Source organism: Rattus norvegicus, chromosome 10, assembly GCF_036323735.1.
Source record: "Rattus norvegicus strain BN/NHsdMcwi chromosome 10, GRCr8, whole genome shotgun sequence".
In the NCBI taxonomy this organism is placed as follows: domain Eukaryota; kingdom Metazoa; phylum Chordata; class Mammalia; order Rodentia; family Muridae; genus Rattus; species Rattus norvegicus.
Window position 1 is genome coordinate 91,260,939 of NC_086028.1, and position 21,495 is coordinate 91,282,433.

The window sequence follows — 21,495 nt, forward strand, 5'->3', positions numbered from 1 at the left end:
ATGCATGTTATAAATCTTTCTCATTTAAAGACATTACTTTTTGTATTTTCCCTATATATGAGAACCTAAATTTGATGAAGTATATAGAAAGTGATAACCATTCTAGGAACTGGGTTTTCCTTGTTTCTTTCATTGTTCTCTGATGATCTCTGTCCTCTCCCTGAGAATTCCAATCAAAAGTGATTCTAGATTGGTTTTTAAACAGATATTGTCCTGTAAGACCCGTGTCAGGGGCTCGGGATACAGCTCAGTTGGTAGAGTACCTACCCAGCATGCCCTGGGTATGCTTCCTAGCACCACATGAAAGGGGCAGGAAGCTCAGAGGTTTAGGGTCATCCTTAGCTACACTGTAATGTATAATTCCCTGACTTTAGAAAACTTAGAACACTGTGACTAATAGTTATTCGGATGAAGCAGGAAGAAGTCCTAAGTCCCATGTTTTTGGCTTAGAAGATAGGATACATAGTAATACTTTACTACCTGTGTAAGCAAATGGTGATCAAGAAACGCACTTCTCAAGGAGGCAAAATAGTCTTAGGGAAGTTTTCTAAATTTATAATTCCTGTTAAGTATCCAAGTAGATGACTCACTTTTCCCTCAGATGGTGGATTTGAACCTCGAGCCTCCTGCATGCAGGTCAAGCCACGCAGCTCTAGCTACAGCCCTGGACCACTTTTTATCTTAAGGTTGGGTCTCATTTAGTTGTCAGTTAGCATTAAACTTGCTAGCCCAAGAACCTTGAAGTCACAATCCTCCCGGCTTAGCCTCCCAGAGTAGCTGGGACAACAGACCTACACTACCAGACACAGCTTCATAGACAGTGGTCATGAGTTGTTGGAAATGATGCCCAAGAGTTTAAGATTGAGGTCTAGACTAGAAATCTAAGCCCAAGAACCATCATCACTTAAAAAGCTGTAACAGACTTTAAACTACCCACTGAGGTGTGTGGGGGGGCAGTAATACATTTAAACCAAGGATTCTGGGGTGGTCATAAAGGAAGACCCACCCCATCAAGAGTTAGGGATTGGTTTAACAATGTAAAATCATAACAATGTGAAATCATAATGTGAAGCATAAAAATAGAAAATAAATCACTTAACAATCAGTGGCATTAATCAAAATAATTTCAGCACAGTAATGTGGGTAGAAACCAGGCTCTGAGTTTTTTTTTGTTTTGTTTTGTTTTTTTTATAAAAGAAAGTGTTTAATTTGACTTGCCATTTCTGAGGGCTAGAGTCAATGATCTCAGAGTGAGGAAACAGCTGAGGTTTCACATCTTGATCTATAACCACAGAAAGACATACACACACACACACACACACACACACACACACACACACACACACACACACATATACACACACGAAAAATGGCACAGTCTTTGGAAACTTCAGACTAACCTCCACCCCTATTGACATACTTCTTCAACAAGGCCACAACTTCAAATCCTTTTCTAAATAGTCCAGTCAGCTGGCTACCAAGTTTTCAAATATATGAGTCTCCGGGGGTCTTTCTCATTCTAGCCACCACAAGAAGAAAATGCCGAATGTCATTCCTAGTTGGGTGTTGCTATGTGAGGACAGTGCCAAACCTATATAATTTTTAAGAGTGGGGGCTCAGAGGTTCCTAGTCCTGCCAGGACAACCCCACCAACATGTTTGAATGCCTGGTGTGTGCCTCTCCATCTGAGGAATCAATTTTACACACAGATGATTGTTTATGGACGGTCACATTTCAATTCCTGACCTTACACTTCAGTAGTGGTTGGGAGAACAGAGATTTATTGAGCTCAACCCTTGTGCTGCCCTCTTCCTCCAGGTTCCTTCTCACAGTAAGAAGCTCTGGGCTGGTTCATAGATGGAGTCACACTGTCACACCTACTTCCTCATGCTTGTCTGGAGCTTGTAAGATAGCATGGAGACTATTCCACAGTGGCTATTGAAGAATCCCAACGTGGAAAAGTGGCTGAAGAGGCATACATAAATCACTCTCCTTCTAGAATTGGATTCTTCTGAAAATCGAAAACATGAATGTAGTCCTACTCTAAAGATTGCAGGCTCTGAGTTATTATCATGAAAGAAGATTGCTAAATAGTTCTTTGAAAAAGTTGGGTAGTCAAAGAAAGAAGGGAGATAAGGCAGAAACCTCAAAGGGAAGAAGGCCTGAAAAGAGGCAATACGTTCTCAGTATTCTTTTTGTTTTTTGTTTTTTAATTAAGTGTCTGTGGGATAGAGATGATTGAGTGGTTTCCCTAAGTGTCTGTTTTAATTCACAATAGGGGAAATGATTGCAGATAGACTCTGTCCTAAACAATTACACGCATTCTTCAGAGTGGTGCTGTTTACCTTATATGAAGATGAGAAGACTGACAAGTTGCTAACATAAGAAACTAGGCCACAGATAGCAAGTACCAGAGACAGACCGAACTAGAGGCATCTTAGTCCTGACTCCACCATTTTACCCATTCTGCCAGGTTTTCCTGCTTGTCCAAAAGCTGTTTCTGCTTCAATTTTTTTAACAGAATTTATCTAGCATAAACATTTTTCAGACCATTCTCTTTACACTATTTTTATAGGACCTGATTCAAATTGTTCCACATGTTTAAAGATTTATTTCCTGAGGTGGGAATGCCCGCCTCCATTGCTCTTTTGCTGAGGACCCAGAACAAGCAGGGCTTGACTCTTGCCAGTTAATCAGCCCTTATAGCAACTCAGTAGACAAGTGATACCCTGCCTTGGTTAAATATTTCTCTCTTTGTTTAGCTTTCTTTATGTGCTCTATGTGTATGTATACATATGTGTGTGCCCCAGAATCAAAGGAAACCTGCTGCAGTCATTTCCTTCTGCCACAATAGTCCTAGAGATCAAGCTCAAATCATCAGACTTGGTGACGAGTGTCTGTACTTGTTGAGCATCTCTCCCCAGCCCCAAATGTCTCTTCAGAATAAACAAACCAGAACCAGTGTGCCATTGAATATACACACCCACACATACACACACAAGCACATGCTGCACACATGTGCACATACACACGTATACACACATCATATGATAATGATGATGATGATGATGGTGGTGGTGGTGGTGGTGGTGGTGGTGGTGATGATGATGATGGTGATGATGAAGTTTTAAAGCTGTTTAAGGAGAGTAGCTGAGCTGCAGGTCGGCATGCTCACCCCACAGTTCCTGTCCCTGGGAGGCTGGCGGAGGAGGACTGAAAGTTACATGTCAGGCCTGAACTACCTAGAAAAACCCTGCCTAAATAAATAAGCCTTTTGGGTAGTGTGTGTTAGTAATATTTTCAAGTTTTGTTTGAAGCATAGGTGTTTGTCTCTTACTTTGTGTAAAAACTAGTTTGCTGGCATGAACGGTAAGGATGAGCCAGAAATTACCTTTTACTCTGAGAGATATTTCCACGCTCGACTTTGTATTCGCTGTGGGAGGATGCAAGCTCGCACGGTTGTACTGTATTTGTACCAGACCCTATCAGTATTATGTACCAGTCCCGAAGTGACTTTGTTTCAAGTGACCATGGGATTGTCCCTTAGTAAGTACATGTAGTCAAAGCCACTTAGAAGGCTCACGCCCTGCCCTCCGTCCTGCCTCCTCTGCCCTTGGCTCTTTCTGTTAGCATTGGATGAGCAGGTTGGTTAGTGTTAGTAAATCTTGGGCTTATTTGGTGTTCCTTTTGTTTTTGTTTTTGTTTTTTAAGGTTTATCCTTGCCTTTAAAAAAGATTTTTTCCATAACCTAAATATATAATTATAACTAGTGATGAGCTTATATAGAATATTCCTCGAAATAGTTCATTTGTTGCCACAAGCACAGTTTTCACTGAAAACGTGCACACGCTGAGTGAGTCTGGAGGGTTACGTTTATTTGTCAGTTGTCTGTGTGTCTGTGTGTGCATGTGGGTCTATGCATGCACCGTAACCTGTGTCCGCAGACATCAGCACAGCTTGTGGGCGTCAGTTTTCTGCTTCTGCCCTGAATGACCTGGGGATTGAATTCTGACCAGCCTTGGTGGCACCTTTATCCACTGAGCTTTCCCACAAGCCCAAGAAAGTGGTTTTCATATCCCTTGAAAACGTTTCTTTCTAAAACTCACCTTACTTGAGTCCCAGTTGGAATATTTTCTCTGTATATTATTTTGTTTAAAATTTTCAGATATACAAGGAGTTTACAAAATTAATAAGTGCTTATCTACCACCACCTTGGTTTTTTCATACACCTTTCTATGTATCCACATCAGACTTAACCTGTCTTTCTATACGCATTTCAACGTAAATTATGGATAGTATAGTTTGCTGAAATATTTTTAAAAGGGTGGGTGGGGTGGTCTCTGCCTTCTTGCTTCCCTGGGAGTGCTGCCTGACACCCAGCACTGCTCCTGAGTAGGACTGATTAAGTCACTCTCTCCCTCAGGAAAAGTTGCAAAAGTAACTTCTCAGTGGATTATTTTGGTGGTTTCTACTATTGAAAAGCTCTTTGAAACTAGCTGATACCCAAAAGAGTCATATATGAATGATCTGACAGAGAATATTATTTCTCTGCCCCCACCGTCCCATCCTAAATTTATGGTTGGGTATATTAAAAATATGGCTTTCTTTTAACGTCAGTCTGACAAAAGTCCTAGGTACTGAGGTACAGAAACTGTTTCTTGGCTGTTCTTGGTGCCTGCAGTTGTTTTACCATATGGCACTGCTCTAATTTTGTCTGTGTTCTTCTCTTGAGACTTTGTGAATAGATTACATTTTTAGAAAATTTTTAAAATAACTTTTTAAAATGTCAAAGCCTTCTCAGTAGGATAAGATGTCATGCAGCACTGTGTCCATGGGAGGCCTTGTCTTTGTTTGCCTCTGTACCCAGTGCTGACCTAGAACTCTCTGTGGCCTAGGCTGACCTCAAACTAAAGTGATCCTCCTGCCTCCCTCCCAAACCTCCCAAATGCTGAGATTACATGGATATGCGGTCACGCCCAATGCCAGACATTATCTTAACAGAATTATTCTCTAAAATGGAAACATGTTGAATCACTACTTACTCTATATCCCATATTATAAATTAGTTTTAATCAAATTCATGAAAGCCTTCTTTGAAACAAAATCTAAAGTAGTCTTAGACCCGAAGAGATACGGCTGTTTAAAAAACATCTCAGCCCTCAGTAACTGTTCTCACTGGAAATGCACTCTCTGGCCAGACAAGTCTCCTTCCTCCCGCAGGTATGCGTAGCCACACCAGGCTCTCCCGTGATCACCGAGGACCTGAACTCAGGTTTGTGCTTGAACAGCACACACTCTTTCCCATAGGTCCATCCCCGCAGCCCAAACATAATTCTTTTTTTTTTTTTTTTTTTTTTTTGGTTCTTTTTTTTCGGAGCTGGGGACCGAACCCAGGGCCTTGCGCTTCCTAGGTAAGCGCTCTACCACTGAGCTAAATCCCCAGCCCCGCAAACATAATTCTTAAGACAAGGACAGAGAGAAGACAGGAGACAGTGAAAACCTAGTTCACCCCCATGCAGTGCTCACGTCCTGCACAGAAGATGCAATATCAAGTCAAAATGAAAAGGTCTGGACCCGGCAGTCAGAACTAGGTTCTTATTCAAATTTTAAAACCAGTTATGTGGACTGAGGTCTCTAGTCTAAAGAAAGAGACACATCTATAACTATATTACAAGAAGTTTTTTCAAGAAAAGCCCATGATTTCTCTTCTAATCAGAAGAGCTCCTCACCCTGAAGCGGGCCTGAGCAAGAGTGCCCTTACCCTTTCTCCTTCCCTAAGGCATGTGTCAGTGGGTCATGCCAACTAGGTTTTGATCTTTGCATTTCCTCCATCCTCTCTGGAGTCCTGAGGTAGCCAGTTCACTCTTTCTCTCTCCCTCTTCATACCTAGCTCCTTCCCTCCTGCCTTCCCACTGCTGTCCTCGAGGAAGGGCCCTGAATACCCAAGAACCCTCTGAGTTGCTAGGCACTGATGCAAGTGGCATCACATACTCCAAGAACCATAAGCCAACAAAGCAAACTGTTCAGCTGTTCACCTCTCTAGAATTTAAACAAAATGTGACCAGGAGAGTAATGAATTAAAATGATACTTAATTTCTACGTTTGGTGAATCTTTAAGATTACCAGTTGACTACTAGGACAATAGAGCAGAGACTGGATGACAACATAGAAATAGAGTCTTTGCAAAACTGATTGAGAGAGCAAGGCGCAGTGGCATGCTCTTGGAGTCCCAGCTGAATCAGACAGCATGCCTAGGGCCAGGAGTTTAAGACCAGTATGCACAATATACTCCTTGTCTCAAAATAATGACTATAGCTGCTTTGGAAGTCATATGAAAGAACTAACTACATTATCAAAACAACAACAAACCTTCAAAGGAATAATTCAAAATCCCTGCTTACTTACCACATAATAATATTAAATGAAATTTTCAAAAAGATATAGAATATATAAAAACATTGAATTATTTTTATTTATCAGAAAAAGTAAACTGACAAAAATTACCCTGAAGAATCTGATTAGACTTAGCCAGGTAAAGACTTTAAATCGGCTGAATTAAGCATGCACTGTGAGCTAAAGGAAGCAATGGGTTTGGACTGAAGAGGCCTGGGGAAGCAGCTCAGTTAGTGCTGTTTGCCTAGATTCATAAAGCCATGGGTTTGATCTCTAGTAATGCATACGCCAAGGATGAGGCTGAGACAGGGGGATTATAGCCTATATGTGAGACTCTGGAGGGAGGGAGGGAGAGAGGGAGAGAGGGAGGGAGGGAGGGAGGGAGGGAGAAAAGCTTGAGTTACACATTACAGAAAGCCCTAAGGGCGAGGATTTTTAGATTTAACATGGCAGAAAGGGCCATTGGAAATTATAGAAGGACTTAATGTAATCATTGTAATAAAAATTGGTCTGGTAAGATATTCAATATGGGATGCCTGAGGCAGTAAGTAAAGTTAGAGAACCCAGGTCCAAAACTGAAAAATTAACAGGGAAAGCCTGAGTGAGGGTTGGAAACAGTTAAAAGTCAGCAGAGGTGACTGGGGTAAGAACTCTTTCAAAGGAGAACTACTCAAGACTTAGGAGACAGGCTGAGGTTGCTAGGGCAGGTTCCATTCTTAAAGAACAGGGACTTCCATTTTAATTGCGTTGTGGAGACATGTGTGGGCTCCAGTACAGTGACAAAACACTTTACTCTTCTCCTAATATATGAAAATCCTTCCAATAAGATTCCCTGCAGTGGGTCCTTTCTTCATTATTCATTCACCCAAAAAGCATTTCTTGATGCTTTACTGTAGACCTCAGATTCTGCATCTGCTGTTAATACAGTGATGGCTCCTGCCCCATAGAGCTTACACTATAGTTAAGGAAATGAGAATAAATAAGGAACCAACAAGCAAAATAAACTGTTGCATTAGATTACAATGTTAGAAAAGGAAATAAACAGTATTTCAAGAATTCACTAATTGAAACAAATACGTGTCATCTCTGATAGAAGCATTTTTCATAAAGAAAATGACAGAGACAGAGGAACAGACTCTAAAGTTATCAAAGGAAGCCTCTCTGACAGTAATATTGAAGGTGAGACCTGAAGAATGAAGGTGAGCAGCCAGAGAAGGAACTTCCTAAGGAGTCAGAACAGCAGGTGGAACCGAGACCAGAACAGCTTGGGCCCAGAGATCGCTTACTATTAGGCAGGCTGGGTCCAGATCATCCAGAGCCTTGCGTGCCACAAGAAGAACTAGAGGACCACTGGAGACTCATATAAGGAGTTATATGCTCCTTTTGTCATCAGACAAGTCCAGTGCTAACACTGGTCATTTAGTCTCAGAGCTACAAATACCAAGTGAGAAAGGTGCCCTTTACTACCTCTGTTTCATTCATGCAGATCTTGTGAACTCTACCCCTTTTCAGGCTCCCGACCTTTCCTATGTGAGTAAATACTTATGACAACTCATATAAGCATCTCTGTCCTTAATACAACATGATATTAATTTTTAGCCATTTGTCTTAGACAAATTAAGACCTAATACTACACATATGTCTCATCCTAGTGGCCTATGTAACTTTAGGAAAATAAGTCTAGGATTCTATTAAATTTTGATGCTCTGTAGAGTTCAAACTCAGTGCAGTACTTAGATGGATATAAAATGCCACATAATCAATACAGAATGTGGTACAATCTTTGGTTTTTCTGTAGAGATTAATTCTGCAGATGGTATTGTTTGCTTCAGTTAAAATTAAATTTGAGCATACACCAATGTATCTCAAGGTTTAATTCTTTTTCCCTACATGTTGAAACTTTGTTTCCAGTTCATAGTTAGAAGGTAAGACTTTAAAGTCAGAAAACTATTTCTACACAGTGATAAAAATCTCATTTTGCACCAAGATTTAGCTTCTTCTCACTTCCATAAGCCTTTAGATTTGAAACTAGAAAAATCTCAAGATTTATTTTCCCTTTACAATTATAACTAAGCTTTTGGCATCTCCCTGCTTTATGCCTTCTTAGCATTTTCCAGGACTTGTGCAGTGAGAAGTCATCAGGATCTCTTCACCTTTCTTTGGTGATGTTATCCTTGTATTAAATCCACTTCAGTGAGCCATTGTCCTAAGAGAGCTGTAAACCATGTGCTTAACCTGATGTTCAGACCATCCTGACAGAAAGCTGATCTTACATTTTAATCATTCTGTAACACACGTTGAGTCTCCCTTATCCAAAATGTATAGGATCAGATCAAATTTTTGATCATTTCAGATTTCTATTTTTGATTAGGGATATGCAGCTTTTGCTAAAAATATCATTATGGGAGTTTCATCATCCCATAATGCAGGAAATCAATCCTTCTGATAAAGTATTCTCTTACTCTATCTGCCTGTAGGACTACAGTTGGGGTTTAGGCTTTTTATCTTTTTATTGGCTGTTTTCCTCATACATTTCAAATGTTATCCCCTTTCCCGGTTTCTCCTCCAGAAACCCCTAAGCCACCCCCTTCCCCCTGCTTCTATAAGGGCACTCCCCCACCCACCCACCTACTCCCACCTCCCCACCCTGGGGTTTAGGCTTTTTTAAAGTGTCTGTGTTTGAGTGTCTGTCCCTGTTCGTGTGGGAATAAGAAGCTGGTTTCACTTGTCTTCTTAAGTACTCTCCACTTATTCTGCTCTGTTCTAGTCAGGGTCACTCACCGAATGAACACTTCATCTGTTTGTCTAAACTGGCTAACAAGTTAGCTCTAGGGAATCAGTTGCCTTCTTTTCCTTAGCTCCACGGTTATAAAAGCCATTGCACACCACTTCTACCTGGGTCCTAGGGATCCAAACTAAGGTCCTCATCTTGTGTAGCAGGCACCTTGCTAGCTTCATCGCCCAAGCCTTAGTTCTTTCTAATATAATTAAAATTCATATTCAAAAGTTAATTTTGAGAAAATTATATCAAAGATACCATTGACCATGTTTTGTTGTGTATATTATCCCCCATTGGATATACTTTAAATGTAATAACAATATGCATTCTATATTATATCATAAATATATACTTCTATAGCATCACAAATTTTGTATTATTTAATATTTTAATATCTATAAAATCTGGCATCATACATGCTACCAAGAATGTGATTATGTATGTGATCAGAATTATTTCTTTAAAATAAATTTCTTACACAGAATCTTAAGGTCAGTGGCATTTAGTAAGTATTACTATGTATTCGCCTACAAGTTGGACAATGATTCTACCACTAAAACTGAGACCATTAAAGCCACCTCCCCAGCCTTCACCTAGTGTTTTTAGATAACATTGAAACTTAAGCATCACCTTCAAATACATAATGTATAATCTGCTAAATAATAATAACAATCTTTACTTCTGTTTATGATGATGCATTATGATTATATTAATAGCAAAGTAAATTCAAGCTGGAGAGATGGCCCAGTAGTTAAGAATGCTTCCTGCTTCTGCAGAGGACCAGGTTCATGTCCCCGCACTCAAATCAAGCAGCTCACAACTGCCTTTAACTGCAACTCCAGGAGATTTAACACCCTCTGGCCTCCGAGGGCACGTATACACATGTGCTACATAGACTCATGCAGGTGCACATACATATACATATTTTACTGCTAAAAAAATAGTTCTGGAATTATCTTTGGAGCTTTATTTTTTAATCTAAAAAAATAATGGTAGACTTTATTATCACATGATATATAGCAACAAGATCAATTTAGCATGAACACAGAGACAGACTTAAGTAGAACACACTCTATAATTCTGAAATGGAGTCAGTATAAGTAACATAAAATAAGCATGTCAGACTAATGATAATTTAAATGATCAGAGGAATGAGTTATTAACTGTAGAGAGAGGAAGAATAGATGTTTGTATGTCAAAGTTCAAAATAAGAGCATAATTACAGATATTGCATAAGTCTTTTGCCTTTTAAAAGACAAAGACCTGAATACATCGTGTGTGTGTGTGTGTGTGTGTGTGTGTGTGTGTACACGCACCCGTGTTTGTGCACATGTGTGCACACTCTCCTCTGCAGTGTCTGATGGCTCTAGCATACCTGCATTATTTATTTGTAGAACCCACTTTGAAAATTTTGTTTTTTCTGAAAAGCCCAAATACCATCATTCTGTAACTCTAACAGTCTTAAACTGTCTTCCCCCTCTGTTTCTCTCAATGATGACTGTGTAAACTAAGTTCTGTTGTCTCTTGTTCCTTTCAGTTCGATTTGCACCTTACAGACCTCCAGATATCTCCCTGAAGCCCCTCCTCTTTGAAGTGCCCAGCATTACCACAGAGTCAGTGTTTGTTGGCCGAGATTGGGTATTCCATGAGATCGATGCTCAGCTGCAGAGTTCCAATGCCAGCGTGAACCAAGGAGTAGTGATTGTGGGAAACATTGGGTTTGGCAAAACTGCCATCATCTCCAGACTGGTGGCCCTCAGCTGCCATGGTACACGGATGAGACAGATCGCCTCTGATAGCCCACACGCCTCCCCTAAACGTATGTATCCCTTCTTATAAACAAACAAACAAAATCTGCCTGTTTTGTGTCCCTAAAATATTTTCTGACATTTTAATATTAGACCATATATGCTTTAATCTTAACCTGTGAAGCCTGAAGCATGTGAGGACCGTGGTACAGAGAACAATCATAATAATCTGTATATTATCTAACCACACATCCAACAGTCACCAGAAGCAACAGAAGACACCTTTGTATGGAGTAAATGTATGCTTACCAGTTGGCTGTGTGGCTGGCCTGTCTTTTGGAGAGTGACTCCAACAATCCCTGTAGTCATTTGTACCCTCTGTCAGGTGTTACTCAGCCTGTGCCCGCTTCTTATTAAGTGACAACAGTCTGTGGCCGTCCTTTCTCTGCAACTATTGTCAGTGGCACACAGCTTAAACCTGAGTTTAGCTGTAACTTGGAAGGTTTTTCTGTTTCCTTGTGGAAACTTGCCAAGTTCTCCTGTGTAGTCAGTCTCTTTTCTCCACAAGCTCAATGGTCAGTCACCACTGCCATCTTGATAACATGTCAGTAAAACACTCTCATAGTACTGTGTGTCGCACAGTCTTTACGTGCTTTACAAATACTAATTTATTCTATCAACTCAGTGAGGTGGATCCTGCTGTCTTCATTTCACAGATAAGTGACCCGAGATTATCAGGGTTTTACAGCCTGTACATAGAAAAGCATAGCAGCCTGGTGTCAGAAGCCATTCCTAGATTGCCTTTTCTTAGGGTAAAACTTACTGGAGGGAAGAAAACAAATGGATGTGTGTGAAGAGTTCTTCCTGTATCAGCCAGTCTGTCTCTCCTTGATGATCTAAGGAGAACAGAAAAGGAAGGTTTTGCTCTATTGGTCCAAATTAGTAATATAGCCCACCACACGTTTCATACAACAACCATTAGGAATGATTTGTGTGAGAGTGTGGTAGTCACAGGATTTGGAAACCTAACAGGAACTCACTGAACACCGTCCAAACATCTTCCTTTTGAAATTGCTTAGTAGATACTATATCAAAGAAATGATTGTACGCTTGAGAATACCTAATGTATAAAAGGAGCTGGTATCTAAAAAGAAAACTGAGTACAATTATATGGTGAACTCTTATTTTAAGAATACCTTGTTCCTGTTCCTAAATGAATGCTTCTAAAGTAAACATAGACATAGTCTTATGAGAGCCAAGAACTTGGGATTGTGCCTCAGCATGTAAATTGACCATATGGCACTTTGTGACATTAAATTTGCATTAATTCTTTGGATCTCAGTTTTATCATCTGCAAAGGAAGTGTGACTAGCTGATTGTTGAGAAGGCTTTAGGGGTAAGGATGTAGCTCGGTGACAGTACTCTCTCAGCGTGCCTGAAAGGGAGTTCAGTTCTTTCTAGAACAAATGACAGTGAGAATGAAGAAGAGGAGGCTTAAAATAGCTTCTTTGCTGAGATACTGACCCAAGGAACCTGTCTTCGTGGTTTGCAGTGAATTTCCACACCTATCCAGTATTTTCTTTCAAATGCTTAAATATCTATTACACCATACTACTGCTTATCTGAGTAGTCTAGGAGTTAAGCTGTTTGAGTATGCCAGAAAGAAAACTGGCTGGCTAACACTTTCCCCAACTCCTCAGTATATCAGTGTGGAAGATAGCAGTGGCAGGATCACGCCCAACAGAGGATAAATCCCAAAGCCGAGGATAGCTGCTTTGTCTAAGAGCAAAGTATCTGAGGTCTGCACATAAGCCTGGGAGAGCAAAAATAACTAGAAAACAGTCCACATGCTCTCCAAAGCAGATCTTCCAAATGTAGTTAGTTATTATTCTCTAATACTGTTGCCTTTATCTCTTGGGAATCTCTAAAAACAATGGAACACTCCGCACTTATAAGATACTCTCCATTGTTGGTGCTGTAGATCTGGCCCTTTAGTTAACTTCCAAGACTAGAAAAGGGAATAGGGGTAAAGAAGAGTCAAGAATATTTTACTGATAGGATGCAAGCCATAATTTTCTTTTTTTATAATTGTGTGTGTGTGTGTGTGTGTGTGTGTGTGTGTGTGTGTGTGTGTGTGTGTGTGTGTGTGTGTTTTACCTACATGTAAGCATGTGTGCTTGGTACTCACTAATGTCAGGTCAGTACATCATATCCCCTTGAACTAAAGTTACAGATGGCTGCAAACTGCTGTGTGGGTGCTAGGAATTGATCCTAGATCATGGGTCCTCAGTCCTGAGTCCTTTGTCAGAGCAAGTCTCTTAACCACCTACCCATCTCTGCAGCCTACAAGCTATTCTTCAGCATGAATCTGTTACTGTATGAGCTGACACTACAAACACGGCCTGAAGCAGTGGAAGGTCTTTGGTTAAGGAATAAGAAGGTCAGAGGTTTGGCCTACTTTTCTACAGATTAACATACATTAAACTTGAGTAGGTTTCCTTGGACTCCCATTGGCTCTCTGAACCCTCATGCAGTGATGCCATGATAGAGCTGTAGTAATAATGAAAGCCTGCAAAGTTACAGAGTTTTTTACTTCTCACCTTGTATCATCTGTTGTTCTTTCTTCTCCACACTGAGCAGTACTGCTGCAGAATATGTGAGCAGTTTAGCCTGCAGCCCTTCACTGCATAGCTCTTCTTCCCCCACAGCCAGCTCCACAGCCTGCCCCCTCCTTGTCATTTCCCTCAGAAGGTAGAGAAAAACTGTGACGGCAGACAGTAACCTGTCATCCTGCTTTCCGCCTACTCTCACAGATATGACTCTCCCATCATTCTCTGCTTTCATCACCCCCCAACACACACAAAGAACAAAAACATGTTGTGAAAATAGACCTGTTGTATAATTCAGATATCACTGTACCCGTTACAGGTACACTGGTATGGTAAGTAGGGAAGTTCTATCTGTCACATGACTGTATTTCCATCCTGGAGATCCCAATGTAGTTACCTGAGTTTGACATTAGTCAGCAGCTGCCAAACCTCCAGACAGCTGATAAGTTACGTGAGCCCTGCTCTGCTCCTTGCAGAGTCGATTTTGCTAGTCTGCTTATCTCTTAACTTTTATTTCTACTGTTCTCCGGATGCCAAACAGAAAGTAAGCCACTCTGACAAAAAGGAGGGTCTCTCCACAAGAGCATAGCCAGAAGGCAGAGTATATACACAGCAATTACTCAAAAATCAAATTCCAAAAAAAGGAGCATAAATGCATGGACAAGAGTAAACCAGCATATGTTAAAGTCACTAAACTTTAACTCAACTCAAAGTGTCACATATTTCTTCAGACCTGCCTCACTGCCAGCTTTTGTACCCTCATCAATTATTGCAGTGTGACAAGAAACCTACATCACAGGTGAATGGAAGAAGTCTTGCTTTATTTTTACTGGTACAAAATGTAATGATAACTACTTTCTTCTATTTCTTCTTTTTGATAGCTGTTGTTCACCCAATAACTTCAAATAGGTTTTTGGTGTGTATGTGTGTGTGTTTGTGTGTGTACATATCTGTTTTTAAAATATTTTCTTGCCTGTTTGGTTCTATTATTTGTAATAGATAATGAATGCATTTTTCATTTCCTAAAACTTTATTACACCACTTGAAGCTTAGCTCCATGTATTTTTCAGTGGCAGCATAAACACATCACCATGTTTTAAACAGCCTTATATATTATAGTTCTGTGACTCAGAACTCTGCAGGGGGTGGGGAATGTTCAATACAAAGATAGGTCTTACCACTAACAGGAAACAGTGAAAATTTCTAAAGTTTATTCTTTTTTTTTTTTATTTAACCTTATTTTACTCACTTAAAATGCTCAATAACAAGCTGGGTTTGGTGTACATTTGTAGTCCTAGCACTCAGGAGGCAGAGCAGGAAGATCAAGAAAGAATTAAGACCAATCTGTGCAACAAAGTAGGAATTAGCCTTAAATAAATGAGTAAATAAATAAACATCATATCTCATGCCTTAATCCCAGGACACAGGGAGCTGAAGCAGGACAATTGCTGTAAGTTCTGTGTGAGCCTGTACTGTATATATAATAAAATCTGCCAACTTGATAATGCTCTGTCTCAAAGTAATCAAAGGTTGTGTCAGTCACCATAACTTAATTTTAGACCATTGACTCCACTAAAAGAAACTTGTGTCTCTCAGTAGGAAATCCCTGCTTTCCTTCAAACTCTCTATTTTCTTCCCAGAAGCCCCTACCTTACCTATCAGTATGGATTTCTCCGTCTGAGCATTTTATGTAAATAGAAACACATACTTGAAATTTGGGGAGTTGATGTGGGAGCCTCTGTGCTGTAGCGGGTGTGTATCTCGGTCTCTGTCACCATCAAATAGTAGCACATTCCATCCATTCATTGATGGACGGCTGACTTGCTTTTACTTTGAAAGTCATGTTTCTCAGGACATTGATATGCAGATTTCTATTTAGACACATGGTTTTTTTACTTCACTTGGGTTATGTAGTTAGAAATTAATTGCTGGGTTATAGAACAAAATGGAATGTATTATTCCTTTAGTCTATAAAGCAGTGGTTTTCAACCTGTGGATCACAACCCCTCTGAGGGACAGGGGTCACTTTAGACAATCAGAAAGCTGATGTTTATATTATGATTCCTAATAACTAACAAAATTACAGTTATGAAATAACAATGAAAATAATGTTATGGTTGGGGGTCACACAACATGAGGAACTGTATTAATGTTGCAGCATTAGGAAGGTTGAGATGCACTGGTCAAGAGTTTTATGATTTTCTGATTAAACATTGCCTCTTTTTAATTCAGATGTGGATGCCAACAGAGAGCTACCCCTTACCCAAGCACCTTCAGCCCACTCTTCTATTGCCAGTGGAAGCTGTCCAGGAACTCCAGAAATGCGCAGGCGGCAGGAGGAAGCCATGCGGAGACTTGCCTCACAGGTACAACAGGATTCCCAAATTGGGGGCCCGTGAGTTCCATTTTAGCACCAAAGCAAAGGTAGGGAGACTCTAAGAAAAGAGAACAAAAATGTGCAAAGGAATTCATGAAAACATGAAGAAAAGTTCCTCTTTTTACTTTGGGGGGGGGGGTGTTGATCTTTTTTTTCTTTTAATATTCTGATGGGATTAGAACTTTCAAGACTTAGAAGCAAAGTCTTCTAGTAAGTAAATAAGGGCTTTAGATAGTTTAGTCAAAGTCACGGTATAAATAAATGATAGTTTTATTATTTGCTCAGAGCTCCTCCTGCTATACCATATCGTCCATAATATTTTTATTTAAATGTCCTATCATTTTCAAAATAACATATGCACATAGGAAAGCGAATAATGTTCAGAACTCACAGTTGACGTCTTTACCCAACCCATCACCCCCAAGAAGCTGGACATCCCAGTCTCTTTTGATAAGAGTTCACCAACATTATCTTCTCTTCTAACCTTTTCAGTAAATGAATTATTTCTATCATAGTTTTAATATATAATAGCTCTCTCTTTTTCTGCAGTTACTCCCTTGTTTATAAAGCATTTTTCCTCTAGTTTTCCCTCTCCTTCCTTTCTTACCCTCTGAACTGCCACCCATGGGGTTGTCGGGAGTGCATGTGTGAGAGAGAGATCTCATGTGGACAAGTTTGACTATACAGAGGGCCTTTAGATGATCCATCCCTTATTGGAAATACCCAGAAGTCACTGCCTGTATGTTTTAGGGGATTTCTTTTTTAAATTGTTCACATCCTTTATCAAAGAATTCTCCAGCCTTTTATCTGGAAAATATAGATACTGAATGCCAACATTCCAGTGCTGGGCAGAATATAACTAGGGTTTCAATAGACCATGCTGAAAGCCCTTGTTTTCAGATCTGCACACAACATGTACTTTGCCCTGTGTTTAGTATTCCAAAATTTAAATTCTCTCAGTGATTCTAGTCAGTATTGTCTCTTTTCTGTGTATGCTGAGAAGGTAGTCACCTGGGTAGGAAATTCTGATCTAGGTCCCCTTTCTTTTCTTCATCCTCCAGAGTACCTAGTACTTGTGATTCTTGTGCTTCTCTGAAGTTTTACAAGTGGGCTGTACAATTACAAATTTCCTCATTAAAATCCATTCTGAGCAAGGCACAGTGGCTCTTAATCTCAGCACTTAGGGGGCTGAGACAGGAAGGCTTCTCCGAGTCAGGATGTCAGTCATTCCTCTTAGTAAAAGTAAGTGCTCGAACAGGTTTCCAGAACAGACCCAGAGTTCCCTCATATTCATTGCCAACTCATTGTGACTGTAGAAGTCATCTCTGCTTTCTTCTAAACATGCTGCCCAACATGTTCTTTAGAATAATTTAAAGACAGAAATAGATAAATGTTGACGAGATTTCAGCATTCTATCAAGTTACTCATTTCGAATGTGAGCTTGGAACCCATGCTCGATAACCCAGTCATGCAGCACAACTGGTCTCTGCATTGTCTGGTCTACATTCTCAGAGTGGGAGAGGACAGTACTCAAATAAGTACATCATACATGCGATGGCGCTAAGAAAAGAAAAGAAAAGATATCCTATCTCTATGCTGTGTTGCCTCTTAATCCCTCTTCCACCAAAGAAAGAAATCCCAATACATTTACTGTCTATATTTGAAAAGTTTAAGTATAATAAGTAAAATATTAGTGACTGTTTATCCTTTCTTAAGGAGTGATCACATTCTAAATTCCAGATTATGTCAGCTTTAAACGAAATATAAATAAGCTTGTTTATGCCTTGAGATGGGATGTTTTTAATTTTTATTAAGCATTGTACAATAAGTTTCCCCTTAAACGATATTTATGTTTATATTCAAAAAGTTAAATATTGTTTAAGTTGGAAATCAGTGACTATATTTACTTTTAAAATATTTTTAAAATTTTAGCATTCTTACAGCAACTTACAAATACATTTTTTATGTGAGGATGAAGCATGTTTAAGTTTATGCTAACCTTTGTATAAGAAGTGGCTCCTGGTTGACACATGAATATTATCCTAGCAATTATGCACATTATAGTTTGGCTGTAGAAGCTTGTGCTATGGGAGCACAGAGCAGAAGCCAGCAGTCTAGCTTTTCACCATAACAAACCAGGAAGTGGACATCTGACTTTCGAATGAGATTCTCAAGTCAGTATTTTTTTTTTTTTAATATCAAGAGCCTCTTGATTTGAGAATCCTTGGTATCAATTCCACTACATCAGTAATTACTACTGGTATTTCATAGTTTTCTTGCTGCTTATTGGTGGAGGTCACTGGAGAGTTGGTCAGAACTTTGAAACAGTCCTGTTTGCTGAAGAAACACTTTTCACTTGGATTATAAGAGATTTTGCTAAATCAGCATCTGTTAGTTGCGTCTCCAGTTGGCATTGTGGTGTCTTCTGAATGTAATCAGTGCAGAGGCGCAGAGATTCACTGAAAGCCTTTCCTGTATGTATAAATTCACCTAGAATAAAAGTGGGTTTTCCAGGTAGAATTAATGTGTAGAATAGAATGTGTACATAATGTGTAGAGTTAATAGGACAGTTAACAGAACAGCAACACACTGGCTTCTGTTTACTGAATTTGTAATAAGTGTAAGGACTCTGGATTATTTAGGACTTTGTTTTGTTTGCTTCAGTGTATCTTAACCTTATATGGTAGTCATTCTTATCTCCATTTTGTACAAGAGAAAATGTTGATTCCCATGACTGTTTTCCAGAGCTATGCTGTTAATAGATAACAGAACTAGGATTCAGAGCCTCTGTATACCTCTGTAAGAATATTATCATTGTCTTCATTCTGTAAAAGATGGGACAGGTACTCAGGACCTTGCATCTTTAACCATTGCTGCTCTTCTAGTGACAAGAAGAATCTTTGCTGAGCATTCTTTTAGAAATTCTATCAATCTTTGAATGTGCCTTCACAAAAAGAAAGTTATGAAATTTCACCTTTTGATGATTTCAAAAACAAAAAGGTTTCTATATGGCTAGCTCTCATCATGTCTGTGTTTAGTCTTTAAATTAAAAAGGTAATTCTGGATCCCCTATGTGGGTCTAGGAACTGAACCCTGATCCTCTATCAGAGAAGCCAGTGCTCTTAACCACTGAGTCATCTTTCCTGCCCTGTAAGACTCTGAACAGTGGGACTGGCACATCAACGTAGGCACAAAACCTTCACCTTATAATGCATCCTGCGTACAAGACATGCTGGTGCAATGGTGGCATAGAACATGCGGAGGTGGCCAACCCATGACTGGTCTGACTTGAGACCCATACCTATCACTGTTTGGATGGCCAGGACCCAGCATAGAACCAAATTTAACTGACCAAAAATTAAAGTCAATGAAATGATTTCTAATGTTAGGAGCAGATACAGAGACCCACAGCCAAACACTAGGTGAAGCCAGGGGAACCCCAAAGAGGAGCAGGAGGAAAGATTCTAGAAGCCAGAGGGGTCAAGGACACCACAAGAACACAGCCCACAGAATCAACTAAGCAGGGCTTATAGGGACTCATGAGACTGAAGCAGCAAGCACGGACCCTCTATGTCCGAACTATGTCCTCTGCATATCTGGCATGGTTGTATAGCTTGGTGTTTTTGTGGGACCCCTCATAGCGGGACTAGGAGCTATCTCTTTTCTACTGTGCTTAGGACCCTTTTCCTCCTACTGGGTCACCCAGACAGTCTTGGTAAGAGGTGTATGCCTGCTCTTGTTATACTTTGTTATGCCATGGAGAAGAAGTGAATCTAGGGAAAGGAGAGGTTTGGGGGAGCGGTTGGCTGGAAGGAGTGGAGGTAGAGGAAATTGTGGTCAGGATGTAATGTATGTAAATAATTAAAGTTCTTTTTAAAAGCAGCTAACAGGGGTTAGGGATTTAGCTCAGTGGTAGAGCGCCCTGGGTTCGGTCCCCAGCTCCGAAAAAAAAAAAAAAAAAAAAGAAAGAAAGCAACTAACAAACAAACACACACACACAAGAAGATAATGCATATGAAATAAGCTAATTAGGGAAACTACTTTTAAGATATGGTGACACAAAAGCTTGGGTGTTTTTTTTCCCCCCAAAAAAGAATCTTTATGTAAGAAAGAACTCAGTGTTCTTGCCAGTCCTGTTCTGCATAAGGAAAATGTCAAGTGACCATGGTCCCTGGAAGTGGTATAGCAACTGGTAAAGCCGTCAGCAACTGCAGCCGTCATATGGTAATGTGGTGACGTTAAACAAACTGACCCTAATATGGGCAGAGGAAAGAGAGAGAGAGAGAGACAGAGAGACAGAGACAGAGAGAGAGGGAGAGAGAGAGAGACAGAGACAGAGAGAGAGAGACAGAGAGAGAGAGAGAGAGAGAGAGAGAGAGAGAGAGAGAAAATAAATATATATGAGAATGAGAATATATTATATGCAAGGCAGTGACCTGAAGTTAAATTAGTATTAGTGTGAGAACATTGTGGACAAATGAGATCTAAGTCAAGCAGCAAGTAACCTATAAATAATGTTTTCATGTCTCTAGGGGCTTTATCTTCTAAAATTAACAATGACCCAAATTTCTTCTACATTCGGGATACCAGTATGAGAAAACAACCTTACTGTATACTTGTCAGCTTCAGTTTTGTTATTTGTTAGTTTTTACTTAGTATTTTTCTATTGAATGGGTCATTGCTGAGCTGTTAGCCACCATTGTTTTAAAGATTTATTTATTCTATGAGCTCACTAGCTGTCTTCAGACACACCAGAAGAAGGCCTCGGATCCCATTACAGATGGTTGTGAGCTACCATGTGGTTGCTGGGATTTGAACTCAGGACCTCTGGAAAAGCAGACAATGCTCTTAACCACTGAGCCATCTCTCCAGCCTCTTATCCCCTACTTTTAACACAATGATTTTAGCACAGAAATTTGTGTTAAATGAATGAAGAAATTTCAAACTCTTCCCTATACTAAAATCCAAATAGCCCTTCTCTTCTTGCAATTAGTGAAGTTCAAATTACTTTACTAAAAGAAACAAACTTCACACGAGCTAAAGATGGTGGTACCTTCTATGATCCTAGCACTCAGGAGGCTGAGACAGGAGGATCAGGAGTTCAGGCCAGTCAAGACTAGGTACGGAGGCTTCATCTTGTCAGGGAGGAGGACTCATCTGAGAGCTAGAAATGTAAATCAATGGCAGAGTGCTTATTTTAATGCAAAGGGCCCTGGGTTCAATTCCCAACACTGAAAAGGTTATTACATATCCTTGTGTTTCCAAGTTTACATGTGTATATATACATATACATATACATATACATATACATATACATATACATATACATATACATATACATATACATATACAAAAATGTACATATGAATGTGTGATTTTATGTAATCACATATATATATATGTATGTATGTATGGTTTATACTTCATCCTAAAATAGTTCACTGCAACATACTATATGCAAAGGGATAGTTCTTTGTTTCTGTGGGATTCTAAATAACAAATGTAGAAGAAGGGAAATTGAAAAATCATCAAACATCATAGTTATTATTGCTGCAGAAGACATCCACTGTACATAGCAGAGTTAATGGG

The 21,495-nt window shown here is 39.7% G+C and overlaps 1 protein-coding gene across 17 annotated transcripts in view; it reads left to right on the forward strand.

Annotated features, from left to right (window-relative positions):
* The window catches only part of Tanc2 (tetratricopeptide repeat, ankyrin repeat and coiled-coil containing 2), a 320,432-nt gene that overhangs the window by 208,079 nt on the left and 90,858 nt on the right, over window positions 1–21,495 (forward strand). For all 17 annotated transcript variants that reach the window (XM_039086155.2, XM_039086153.2, NM_001191653.1 and 14 more), the window contains 2 exons: window positions 10,710–10,991; window positions 15,762–15,895. In XM_039086155.2, coding sequence (XP_038942083.1) covers window positions 10,710–10,991; window positions 15,762–15,895 — 416 coding nt within the window. The remainder of the gene's footprint in view (window positions 1–10,709; window positions 10,992–15,761; window positions 15,896–21,495) is intronic.